Source organism: Fusarium sambucinum, chromosome I, assembly GCF_050947815.1.
Source record: "Fusarium sambucinum isolate potato_lamoka chromosome I, whole genome shotgun sequence".
Classification (NCBI taxonomy): Eukaryota; Fungi; Ascomycota; class Sordariomycetes; order Hypocreales; family Nectriaceae; genus Fusarium; species Fusarium sambucinum.
In genome coordinates, this window is record NC_139294.1 from 7,285,728 (window position 1) to 7,298,750 (window position 13,023).

The 13,023-nt window shown below is 45.7% G+C and overlaps 6 protein-coding genes across 6 annotated transcripts; 5 read left to right on the top strand and 1 right to left on the bottom strand.

The window, feature by feature from the left end:
* Positions 1–325: 325 nt before the first annotated feature.
* Positions 326–1,706, top strand: FSST1_005080 (uncharacterized protein; the record flags this gene model as incomplete). The annotated part of the gene is made up of 2 exons (XM_083231319.1): positions 326–644; positions 709–1,706. The coding sequence occupies 2 exons, from the start codon at positions 326–328 to the stop codon at positions 1,704–1,706; spliced, it is 1,317 nt and encodes a 438-aa protein (XP_083088510.1).
* Positions 1,707–2,784: 1,078 nt separating this feature from the next.
* FSST1_005081 (transcription factor domain-containing protein) lies at positions 2,785–4,324 on the top strand (the record flags this gene model as incomplete). The annotated part of the gene is made up of 3 exons (XM_083231321.1): positions 2,785–2,947; positions 3,002–4,243; positions 4,293–4,324. 3 exons carry the CDS (start codon positions 2,785–2,787, stop codon positions 4,322–4,324), a joined length of 1,437 nt encoding a protein of 478 aa, XP_083088511.1.
* Positions 4,325–4,387: 63 nt separating this feature from the next.
* Positions 4,388–5,824, bottom strand: FSST1_005082 (arginase family-domain-containing protein; the record flags this gene model as incomplete). Its single annotated transcript, XM_083231322.1, has 6 exons — positions 4,388–4,519; positions 4,570–4,988; positions 5,038–5,267; positions 5,318–5,401; positions 5,453–5,640; positions 5,690–5,824. 6 exons carry the CDS (start codon positions 5,822–5,824, stop codon positions 4,388–4,390), a joined length of 1,188 nt encoding a protein of 395 aa, XP_083088512.1.
* An 817-nt stretch (positions 5,825–6,641) lies between these two features.
* Positions 6,642–8,117, top strand: FSST1_005083 (mate-domain-containing protein; the record flags this gene model as incomplete). The annotated part of the gene is made up of 1 exon (XM_083231323.1): positions 6,642–8,117. One exon carries the CDS (start codon positions 6,642–6,644, stop codon positions 8,115–8,117), a length of 1,476 nt encoding a protein of 491 aa, XP_083088513.1.
* Positions 8,118–8,678: 561 nt separating this feature from the next.
* FSST1_005084 (amino acid/polyamine transporter I) lies at positions 8,679–10,355 on the top strand (the record flags this gene model as incomplete). The annotated part of the gene is made up of 3 exons (XM_083231324.1): positions 8,679–8,975; positions 9,023–10,133; positions 10,186–10,355. The coding sequence occupies 3 exons, from the start codon at positions 8,679–8,681 to the stop codon at positions 10,353–10,355; spliced, it is 1,578 nt and encodes a 525-aa protein (XP_083088514.1).
* Positions 10,356–10,861: 506 nt separating this feature from the next.
* Positions 10,862–12,955, top strand: FSST1_005085 (uncharacterized protein; the record flags this gene model as incomplete). The annotated part of the gene is made up of 4 exons (XM_083231325.1): positions 10,862–11,179; positions 11,232–11,617; positions 11,668–12,505; positions 12,554–12,955. 4 exons carry the CDS (start codon positions 10,862–10,864, stop codon positions 12,953–12,955), a joined length of 1,944 nt encoding a protein of 647 aa, XP_083088515.1.
* Positions 12,956–13,023: the final 68 nt, after the last annotated feature.

Below are 13,023 nucleotides of genomic sequence, written 5' to 3' on the forward strand. Positions count from 1 at the left end.
AGTCTGCTTTGGGCCTATTCCAGGGGCTAGTGGGGGCTGCTGTCCTGAATTTAAAGTACCTAAATTAACACGTACCGAAGCCAAATCAATATCTCTCGCTATTTTCCCAGAGACCCAAAGTATTATATAAAAACCAGGACGAAGTTAGTTTTAGACTTTGAGAATTACCTAGAAGCATAAAGTAATGGGAATATACATATGTATATAAACCCATCAGGTACCTCGCCGAAACAAATTTTCTTCTTCTCTTCATTAACATAACCAGAAATTCCAGTGGAGAGGCAGTTGTACTACTCACTCTTCCCTTTACTTTGTGCCCGACAACATGGCCGACAATTTCGACGCGGTAACTCGCGAACCTACATCGAACCATGACATCCATTCACCCGATTCAAGTCCGATATCTTCATTTCCGATCGCTTGTTTTCAAGAACCCCGACTCAAAAGACGATATCGCCACGTCAAAGATATCGAGACGAACATTCGAATATTTAAACGTAGCTTTCGTATTCGAGTGGAACACCTTGCTACAATTCTACTTCTTCCTTTACAGCACTTTGAGGACGGTGGTCGTCTCTCACGCGAGATTGGGGATCAAATGCTTATTAGTCGACTGGACGAGATCTCACCATTTTGCAAGCACTGTAAGAACATCTAAATCATCACTAGGCTGTTTAGTTAGACAAGACGAACTGACTAAAGAAACAGATATGCTTCATCTTGACCCTAATAACTTGGTTAAAGAGAACTGGAGGCATGCAGTGCCTGAGCTGCCAAAACCACAGCCGGGACTTTCCCCCGGAATGAGCTTCAACCAGTTCATGTTATCGATCAGCTACCGTTCATCATTTCAAACTGCAAGCGATATCGAGAGCCTCCCTCCTAATCACCACAAGGAGAAGGAGGCAGAGGATAATTGCAGGGTGCGCGATGCAAATAGATGCGTTGTGACAGGAAGATATAATCCTTGTATCTTCTGGTTCATTCCCCGTGGATGGAACGATAACGTGGGCCATAATGATGCCACAGGAAATGTTGAAGCGGGTTGTTTTCTCTTAACAGGAAATATCTGTTTATTGGATAATATCCACAGTGCAACTGAGCTTGGTAAGACTCACAGGGTGTGGAATATGCTCTGCATTGACTCATCTATTCATCATCTTCTTACCCAGGGCCTTTGTGCATTTAGCTTTGTTTGCACCCAAAAACTTGATGACGGGAGCTTCCAGGTACAGTTAAAGTTCTTTTGGATGCCTGAGCTGCCCGGGCGATTTAATCAAGTCATTGATCTCGACGAAATCAACCGATGCGGGCCCAGAAGCAATGCAGATGGTTTGACAAGCTTCGACCATGACAAAGTACAGAGGGAAGGGAGACGGGAACTGACTGTGGACCTCGACATTTTCCAGCACCGCGGCTGTCCTCCACCGCAATTCGATCGCCGCAGTCTGTTTACCAATTCAGATCTGCAACTTGTGTCAGGCCAAGATGTTTTTATAAAGATGTCAGAGCAAGAGTCGCAGCTCTTTGAGACTGTTGTCAAGATACATTGGGCCTGTATCACATTTACAGCTCTTTGTGGGGGTGCTGGACGTTCTTGGTATCTCACTGGCCAGAGTCAGGTAAACGGCCCTTGTCAGCCTAGGGATGAACAATTCAGAGAGGACGAAGAGAAAAAGGCGAGAAATACTGGTAGCAGATTCTAGTCAACTAATACACATGCGGTTCCTGGTCAAACATCTATAGTAAAAAGCTGTAGCAATGGTGACAGAGAAAACAAAGCAAACCCAGAGTTAGTTGAAAACTAGACAATACCAAACCCTTCTCGCTCAGGGGGCTTGTAAGCGCCTGGGCGAGTTCAACTCAGTTTGTTGTTTTTAAAACCATAAAGCTGAGTAAGAGAAGATCTATGACAGATATAAAATTCCGGGACGCTGAAGTAAGCATTCAAGTCCTGTTACTCGATAAGATTGAAGTCATCACTAGACACAGACCTTTGTACCTTTCTTCTACAGTCGAAAATGATCAGACGTTCTCCACCAGTCACGAGCTACTCACATTATACTGACTTGGTGGCGACTATTCCTCACTGGTCTTCTTTCCCTAACTACATCAAAATACGCACACCAACCCACTAGACCAGTGCAAGGACTATCTCAGCTAGTGCTTGGAATAAAAAAATGGGCAGAGTGTAACCAATAGTTAATCAGGCCTATAAGTCTACTGGTATGGCAGATTCGTCTCATCTGGTTGTAACCTGGGTTGTAGAACATCAACCTTTTCGAAAGCAATAAACAAGCTTAGTGGCACTTGAGCTCTTGATAGCAACAGTTAGGATTCAGTGTCGTTTTCACCAAAACGGTATATATGTTGACACTATAGCATGTTTTCATCCAGGTAGCTCCCAGGTGCCGCGTTCCACGATCTGAAGGGCCTTCACCTCGTCCAGGCTTGCTTCCCCAGTAATAACTAGATACCCTGTTTATGGATATCTACTACTAGTGCTATTAACTGAGAATGGGTTATCGTGCATGTAGAAATAAGCATTTCCCTCCTCACGGGGTTAATAATACCCAAGCTATTTTGCAATGTCATAAATTATCATGGCGGGCTAAGATAACCCCCCAGCAATACAACCGCCATTTACCCAATCAGGAGGCTACCTCTTATCGCACCGGTACAACATACAATTGCCAACCATTTAACGCCCGTTACCCCAGACTCTCTACCCCAACTTCTCCAGTAGTTCATGCTGAATTATCTGTGTTCATTTCATTTAAACGCATGACTGGCAAAAGATCTCGACAGGGGTGTGGAGAGTGTAGAAAACGTAGACGAAAGTGTGACGAAACGAAGCCGAGTTGCGGCCAATGTGCCTCACATAACCGAAAATGTCAGTACGAATTAAGGCTTGTTTGGAGTCAAAAGTCTCGCGTTTCGCAGCATGGTATGTGGGGACCCTTGAAATAGAGATCATCACATTGACGCGACATAATCGCAGTCTCAAGCAGATCCAAGGACATCATCTGGAACACCCAAAACGATGACCTTGGAAAGGTCATGGGAAGTGCCGAGCTGGTAATACCCGAGTCACTACCCAATGGATTGGTCTTACCAAGAAGATACAAAAGACTGCTATATCACTTTGCAGAAGGTGTTTTGGCGTCGCTCTCAAGCCATCCGACGATCCATCAAGACTTTTGTCAAGGTCTTATGCCGACTATGCTGCAGTCCCCGCACCTTCTTTCCGCAAGCCTTGCGCTCTCAGCTTCAAGTTTAATATCTAGAGGCATAGAAGATGTAGAAGGAACAAGCATAACACGAGTTGTCGAGCATCTACAGTCCACTGGGCTACCCCTTCTACGAGCAGCTCTCATAAAAGGGCAGCAAAGTGAGGTTCTGATCGCGACTTGTCTTATCTGGTGCCTTGCAGATGTCTTCTCTGGAAAGCAAGGAATGTCAAGATGGCCAATCCATTTACAGGGAATTAAAGCCCTACTTCATGGAGAACGCCCAGTCAACAACAGCGATACGGGACTGAGATCAGCAATGAAGCACCTTCTCATGCTCTATCGCGCTTTGGAGACGCTACCCCACGTACCATTTATCACCCCGTCGACTACAAGCGCACATGAAAAAGCTGGCTGCAGTGGCACCGCCTTCTCTGCTTCCAACTCTCAGATTGATGGGTTTCTTGGGTACAGCGAGGAACTTCTCGATATTTTACATCATATTAACATGAAGGGACCCATACATAACCGAGAGTCTACAAATGCAGACGTTCTTTTAGGTAGGCTCAACGTTATCATCAGCCGGGACGTCAAGCAGCCACCAAGGGTGTCAATATCGTCACTTTCCTCCCAGGCAGGCCGTGACTTTGCGCTCTGCAACAAAGTTTTCCAGCAGGCTACTATGATCCAATTATACCGACAACTATATGGCCTGCCTTCATCGTCTGTAGCAATACAAACTGCCATTTATAACATCTACGAAATGATCGGCAATATGGCACAAGGTGAGCCATGCCATACTTGGGTCGCCATGGCTATGCCTTTGTTTACTGTCGGATGTGAAGCATATAACGAAGACCAGAGAAACTTCATTTTGGACAAGATTCATAAGCTCGAGATATGTATTGGATCATTACATGTCAAGATCATCGAGCAAGCCCTGAAGGATATATGGAAATTAAGGGCAGACTTTGGAGATTATGAGGGTAACTTATGCGCTGAGTATTTGCTTGGTAAGTCTGCTGATAAACGTGATGGTATCTGGCTAAATGTAGTTGATAGAAAAACTGTCATACAATATTGTTTTGTTCTGAGCTGCATTGAGATGGGTCAAATATCAGAAAAGTCATTCGATGTTGTCCTTCAATAGTTTTGTTTCACAGCTCCTCTTCTTTCTTGCCGTCCATCATTCTGCTTAGTGGTCCCTTCTTGACCATGATTGACATGACTTCATAAAGGACATCAGCGGCAGCCATAGTGGTATGCTCTGCGTTAGTGTCATAAGCAGGCTATGGTTCTTTGTTAGCAAGGTACTTCTCCAACAGAAGATGAAACTTACAGCAACTTCAACAATGTCTGCAGCGATAAGGTTCAGGCTCTCAAGTCCTCGGATGATCGTCCTAAGCTCTCTGGTAGACCATCCACCGGTCTCGGGCGTACCGGTTGCAGGGGCGAACGCTGGATCGAGAGTATCGATGTCAATAGACAGATAGACTGGGCGATCAGTTCCAACACGCTTCAGAATCTTCTCGATAATGCCTGTTGTGCCGATCGTGTCGATTTCTCGTGCCTCCACAATCTCAAACCCACAGTAACCATCGTTGTCATAGTCACTAGGACCGCTAAGAGTGGTACGAATACCAGCGTGAATGTTGGTGTCATTCACAAGTAGACCTTCCATTGCAGCATGGTAGAAGTATGTACCATGGTTGATACTTGCGGCTTCTGAGGGCGAACCACCGAAGACCTTGGGCCTCCCTACAACGAATTAGTGTGAGTCTTGTTGGAATATGGACCCGAGACTTACAGGTGTCCAGATGGCTGTCAAAGTGAATAACAGTGACAGGTCCATACGCTCTGTTGATGGATCGGAGCAGAGGCAAAGTAATAGTATGATCACCACCAAGAGTGATGACTCGAGGCAGAGTTCGGCCTTTACTTGCTGGACCAAACTTGTCTGCATCTGTGACGGGTGGTCGTGAGAGGATACTATAATGGCCTTCTTCGATTTGCTGGAGAGCGAATTGATTATCGTAGCTATCATATGGTGAGTATAGCTTTGAGGTCAAAGTCCAAAATAAACTTACGAAGTGACTGGGATATCACCGCAGTCCAGAACAGTTGCCCAACTGTTGAAAGGGTTGGTGGCTAGTGGTACGTTGTAGCCTCCGCTGAGAATCCTCAGATTAGTTATTTTCCAACAGTCAACAGTTACTACTTACTAGAGGTTGAGTCGCCGAGAACCCTGTCGGATGCCAGAAGGACCGAATCGAGCACCGGGTCTGTACGAAGTACCTGTGTCGAATGGTGCTCCAATAAAAGCGATGTCATATTTAATGCTGTTGTGTCCTAGACAAGGTTGATAGGGGAGTCGACCAAAGGTGCTGATGCCTGAAAAAACAGAGTCGGCCTGAGATTATCAGAATGTTGTTACGAACACTTGACACGTGAGTTCTTACTTGGGTGCCACCATCGCCAGGGAGAGTATTGTACCAAAGGGATTGATGAGGTCCCTCTATCGGTTCTTGGTCATGATTGCCATGAGCAATGATAACAGAAATCATGCCGAGGACAGTGAAGGTTTTGAAGAGCATATTTGAGACAGTCGTTACAAGTATCTGTAGATAGAAAAGAATATGGAATATTCCAGTAGATTTGACAGTGGCCATTAACCCGATATTTATGCTAATCTATGGTGAACTCTCAAGTACAAAGTCATGTCTGATATCTGCTGGCATACCTCAGTGCAAACACAAACTACCATTCTCATTTACTCATGGGGTCCATTTCTCCAAATCACAAGCATCAATCCAACTAGAAACAGAACAACAACTTGCTCTTAGCCATCATTGTCGTCAACTCGCATCACCATCTATCAACGGGCGTCGGCGGAGCGCGTAAATCACCAAGTTAGGCTAGTCTGGGGTAAAATAGTTGATCAAGTTGCAAACAGATCGACACCCCGCAACTCCATGTCCTTATCGTGGGTAAATTACCATATTGGGCAATCGAGATATATGTCTCAGAGATAAGAACGTTACACGGTGATGGCTTCGAATTGATGCAGTGTAAGTGTGATGCGGCGTCGATGGCAGGTCACAAATGCCTCATAGTAAGAGAGATTCATGAGCATACGATACAGCAATGATGGCATGTAGATTGCGATAACTACAGGCCTATCAAAATGAGACGGGCTGATGTGGCTTCAGACACACCGAGCAAATAGTTTGTTCTTTTTGTCGACGGCAATATTTTTGGCAATGTGTTCATGACTTACAAAACTGACATGGACGATTCTTCCGAATTTGCGCGGCGAAATTGCTGAGATCTCCCCAAACCTGCCGTGTCTAGTAACAGACTCGTCGACTACAACTCAGCTTCTATAATCCCTTCAAAATACTCACCATCAAGATGGCATCACAGCATTGCCCGCCCACAGAGCCATCATACAGAATTTTAGAGTCATTCCCAGACGAAGAGACTCCTTTGATCCCTCATACCCAAGTCTCGTCTATCGAAATCAAGAGTCTATCCCGTTCACCATGGCTCACGGAAACGATCGTCCTGGTCAAAGCATCGGTGCCAGTCATACTGGCATACATGCTCCAAAACAGCTTGCAAACAGTGTCCGTCCTTATGGTCGGCCGTCTGTCCCCCGAAGCCCTCGCAACGGCCGCATTCTCTTACATGTTTGCCATGGCAACAGCATGGCTGATCGCTCTCGGCGGAACGACTGCCATCGACACACTTGGCTCGAGTACATTTACTAGCTCCAAGAATAAACACGATTTGGGAATACTATTGCAGAGAGGGTTGATAGTCTTGACGGGCTTTTACGCAGTCGTTACCGTCATATGGTGTTTCTCTGGATACATATTTCGCTCTCTTGGACAAGAAGAGTTTATTTGTGTCCAAGGTCCCAGATTTCTGCAACTCTTGATCCCCGGTGGTCTCGGGTATGTCTGGTTCGAAGCGATGAAGAAATTCCTCCAGACACAAGAGATTTACCGACCAGGAACTTACGCACTCCTCGTCATATCCCCCCTCAACGCTCTGCTCAACTGGTTCTTCATATACACCCTTGACTTAGGCCTCGATGGAGCCCCCATTGCCACTGGTATATCATATTGGCTATGCTTCTTTGTCCTCGTCGGATACACGGCATTTTTCAAGGGTTCAGAATGCTGGGGTGGCTTCAATCTTAAACAAGCACTTCAACATCTTGGACCGTTTGCGAAGCTTGCATTTCTGGGCGTCATCCACGTTGGGACTGAGTGGTGGGCTTTTGAGATTGTAGCTCTTGCTGCTGGACGTCTCGGAACCATCCCTCTTGCTGCACAGTCCGTCGTTATGACTCTAGATCAGATCATCAACACCATCCCCTTTGGGCTTGGTGTTGCAGCATCCTCTCGCTTGGGCAATCTACTTGGTCTCGGTGATGCGGTTCAAGCTCGAAGATGCGCGCATTCAGCGGCGCTCCTCTCTATCCTTTTCGGAACCATTATCTTGACTATCCTACTATGTACGAAGGATGTCATCGCTAAGCTATTTAATGATGACGAAGAGGTTGTATCACTCGTCGCGCACATCATGCCTTATGTAGCGCTGTTTCAGATCGCTGATGGTCTTAATGGAAGCTGCGGAGGAGCCTTGAGAGGTATGGGAAGACAGTGGGTTGGAGCTCTGGTCAATTGTATTAGCTACTATGGAGGTGCGCTTCCAGCAGGTATCTGGCTTGCGTTTCACGGATGGGGGCTCTCTGGGCTTTGGGTTGGACAGTGTGTGGCTTTGTTCCTTGTGGGTGCTCTGGAATGGATTATCATTGCTCTGTGCAACTGGAAGAAAGAAGTCCAGCGGGCATCCGATAGGATTAGAGTTGATGACTAGTATAGGACTTTGTAGATGGGAGTAAGCGTTATGCCCACCTGTGCCATAGAGCAACGAGGATGGTGAGATGTTGCGCTTTAAACTTTCCGACAACGAATCACAACAAAGACTTTATCCGATAGCTTGAACATATCATCCTGTCCCAAATCTGACCACTTCTCTGGAGTTGAAACCTAATTGTCTCAAAGCACTGAAGCTACTGGGACCATGTAACGAATATTTACTAGATCAATAATGATGTAACCTTTGCTTGCAGGCTCAGCTCTAGATAAGACATCCCTGGACTAGGAATTGTAACCGCATAAAGAAATGCTCTCGGCTTGTGATAAGGGATATGTGATATCTCCAATCGGCTCCCGAATGATAAACAGGGGTCTAGCCAAAATGGGATCACACCTTTACAGGGTGAATACTCCATGTTATCTCGGTATCACTTATCTGTTTGTCTGGGAGGTCTAACGAATATATAGACCTCTAGAGAGTATGAATCAATAGGTGTTGATAGATTCAATTGTTCTTCCATTTTTACCATCTCCAAGCCTTGCCATTGCCTATTTCTCAATGGATCACGACAAGATCAATAGTGGTATTGTCGAGAAAGGGGATGTCACTGAAGGAGATTCCACAACATTTACCGACCAAGGCTCTGTTATCAATGCATCTGGCCACAGCGATCAACTCACTCGACAGTATGGACTCGTGGGGCTCACAGGCATCGCTGTGACGGTCAACAATGCCTGGGTTGTTCTTGGCTCATCTATATCTGTGTCAATTCTGAGCGGAGGTATCTCTGGTGTCATATATGGGCTTATGGTCGCCGTCTTCTACTATACCTTTATCGGACTGAGTCTTGCTGAGGTATATCCAACACTAAAGGTTTATTTACAGTGTTCTGACCTCTGCAGCTTTCATCCTCCTGTCCTAGCTCTGGTGGTGTATACCACTGGGCTACTATAGCAGCTGGGCCAAGATGGGGCCGAGTCACCGGCTTCTATGCCGGATGGATCAATTTCTATGGTTGGATGTTCGGACTCGCATCTTTAGTTCAGGTCGCAGCCAATGCAGGAGTACAGTGCTACGCAACACTCACACCTGCCTTCTCCCCTTCAGCATGGCACGTTTACGTCGCGTATCTGATCGTCATATGGCTGAGTACCTTTGTTGTCATATTTTCTAATCGACTTGTGCCTTATACTCAGAAACTTGGGTTGATTCTCGTTGTTGTCGGCGGTCTCGTGACTATCATCATCGTCGCCGTCATGCCTTCGAAGCATGCCTCTAGTCAATTCGTCTGGAACTCCTTCCACGAAAACAACCTGACTGGTTGGAATGACGGAGTTGCATTCATTGTTGGAGTTCTGAACGGTGCTTTCACCATTGGGACTCTGGATGCCATCACTCACATGGCTGAAGAGGCTGCCAACCCGAAGAGAGATCTGCCCAGGGCCATCTTTCTTTATATTTCCATTGGCGGTGTTTATGCTTTGGCTTTCGCCATTGTTCTCGGATATGCCATCTCGGATCTTTCAGTTCTCCAAGGAAATTCCAACACGTTCCCATTGGCCGGGATCTATCACCAAGCAACTGGAAGCACAGCGGCGACATTTGCTCTACTATTCGTCATTTTAATATCGTCTCTATGCTGCGTCATCGGCACTGTCTTGACCAACTGCCGAACTTACTGGACACTGGCTAGAGATCAAGCAGTGCCGTTTTCCCAATACTTCAGTAGAGTCAGCACGAAACTTGGAACACCGGTCGAATCAACCATCTTCGTGGCAGTCATAGCATCGGGTATTGGTGCTATTCCGCTGGGAAGTTCAGTTGGGTTTAGTAACCTCACTGGATCTTTCATCATCATCACCACGGTTTCATACGCCATTCCTATTATTTCGAATATCCTCAGCGGCCGCAAGAGATTCTCACCTGGGCCCTTTCACCTTAAGAAATGGGGATTCCTGATCAACACACTCACCATATTGCTGATTGTACTTTTCGACGTATTCTTTTGTTTTCGTAGGTGCCATTCGAACAATTTGCATCTTGATCTCACTAACTCATTCTCCAGCTGTAGGACTACCATTCGATGCCTCGACTATGAATTACAACTCTGTGATTCTCTGTGGCTTGTGTACGCTTATAACTATATGGTGGCTGGCATCTGCTTCAAAACACTACCCAGGCCCTTCGTTTCGTCAATCACTAGTTGATAGCGAGGACAAAGATAGGGAAAATTAAGGACTTGTAATCTCCCATTCATAACCGAATTTGAACCATAAGCAGATCGCCATTTTTGTTCAACACTATGAATATTCTTAGCTGTTGTCTATTTCCGTCATATAATTTCAGTCAAGGTTATCAAGACTCAATTACGTCATTGGCACCAACCTTTGAGCATCATGAGATCATCATACGTGTCTCACTCTGGCTTTGGTAGGCCTCCGCATGCCCTCAATGCGGAGACATGTAGTCTATGGCTGATGGAACTTTGGATAGACGAAAGTAATAACATACCAACTCTTTTCGGACACCATAAGCTCGCTTAATACTGAGCTATATCGAAGTAGCAAGGTAACTAGCAAGACAAGTAGAACAAAAACAAGGCAGCTTCCTGCAAGGATCGTTAATGTCAGCATAATCACGTGATAAGGTTGTCCAATAGGTAGGTATGTGTGACTATGTTTCGGAAACTCGCCTTGTTTCCCTTCACCAAATCTGTCTCTCTTCAAACTCAACATTGCAAAATGCCGGTACGGAGAAGCGCGAGACTAAAGGCAAAGTCCGATGGGTCTGCCTCTTCTGATGAACAAACCCAAGAACCCAAGAAAACACCTAAACGGAAGGCTCCAGTTTCCAACGATGACGAACCTATCAAAAAAGCGCCAAAGACCAAATCTTTGGATGAAAGGTCCGACAATAAGTCTCTTGGTCGACAGTCAAAATCAAAGGCCAGAGCAGGAATGAGAAATACTACCAATTCTTCTGTCCAGACATCCGCCAACACTTCCAATGGCCCATTTTCGTTATTGCCCCCAGAAGTCTTCAATCTGGTCATAGAAAAGGTAAAGTATAACTCTCATTCTTGAGATGAACCCGTTTGTTGACAACAGCCAGGTCGAAGACACAAAGTCTCTAGGCAATCTTAGCAAAACTAGCAAGGCCTTTCATAGCCTCGTCACACCTCAACTCTTCAAGCGTGTCGAGGGTTCCGTATCGTTCCATGCTCATATTGCCAAGCTCATCCGTACCATTGAGCCACTTCTCACGATCAAGCAGAGGAAACAGCTGAAGAAAGAAGGGCAGTACAAGGGCCAACAAGAGAGCTTTCCCAAAAACGCAGACGACAACGAGAGACCTGAGATCGCAGATTGTGTCCGACAGGCCCTCTTCGACATTGGTGATCCGGGCAAGAAGCATAGATACATCGTTTTTCGCTACATTGAGGAGCTTTTGGAGAGCGCAGACAACTTGGAAGTCTTTGCAGCCACGGATCTTACAGAGTATGCATTCCAGTTTTGACTGACGTTCTTCTATGCTAATACAGGGACAGGCCAATGGCAACGAAATTGGCTGCCAAAAAGAACCTTCAGGCTCTGTGGCTACATACCTCCTGGAAAAACAACTCAGCGGCAGAAGCACTCACTGCAATTAAAGGTTTAAAGCACCTTTATTTGTTCACATCCAATTGGTTTGGCACTGCTGGCCCTCCCTTGGAGCTTATCTGGAACTCACGTTTCACATTGCGAAGTTTGGACCTTGATCGCTCTTATTTTTACTCCTTGTATAACGAGGCGGTGGAAAAATCGAACGACAAGGCTGAATCTTCAAACCCACAGCATGACCTAATCGCTTTGAGGTCATTTTCTATCAAGGGTGCAACGATTGACACTCATGAAGTGGATTCTCTGACTAGGGCTATTGATTTCTCCGCATTGGACAATCTCAAGTTTGGCTACAAGAATGTCAAGATCGGTTTGCTCTACCGGCACCTAATCGATATATTTTCTGCTGCAACGAGTAACGACATAAAACTCCGGAGTCTTTCTCTGAATCTGGGCTCCCAAGCCTTTTCCAATATGACCAGGATGGCGGCAAAACCCGAAGAAGAGGACCCTGGTATAAATTTCATTTCTTCTTTTAACACGTTGACGAGTCTCACTGTTGTTGATGCCGGGATTCATTCCTTGAATTTACCCAACCCGGGTTTGAAAGATACACTCTTACACGGCCTTTTTATGCATATAAATTTGACCACGCTAGAGTTCAGAGATTCAATCTCTATCCCTGGGTGGAAGATGCCATGTCTGGATACTCAGATGGTGAAACGGTTCATTGAGAACTTCCCTCAACTGAAGCATTTCCGCTTTTATCCAGAACGAAAACAACTTGTAAGAATGTGCAGACTTTCGAAGGGAGATCCTACTGACTCTTGACAGAACGAGATCGCCGAGGCTCTTTCACGGGGCCATAATCTAGAGTCGGTTGGGATGAATACACGTGGGGGCATCAATGAAGACGAAGAAGAGGGTCCTGAATTTCTACGCCAACTAGTCCTTCCAATTCTGAATCGTGACTCGGATGATAACAAGGGAGACTATCAATGGGAAGATCACAGTAAGTTCAATCGATTGACAATGGGCGTTACTGTGTGGGAAGTTGGTTCGAAACTTGGGAAGGCCAAGAAGGGGTTGAAGAAAGCCCAGAAAATCGCTTCAGCATCGAATTCGAAGAGAACAGTCATGTATCGAGAGATTACACGCCCCCTGTACCTGTGGCTTAGGGGAGATCTGAATGAAATGGAGGAATGGGTAAACAAAATTGCTAAGAATCTTGATTAGGATGCGAGGGTAAATTCTAGACCACACATCTTGATAAATGTACATTTATTAATCAGCCATATTCGGAC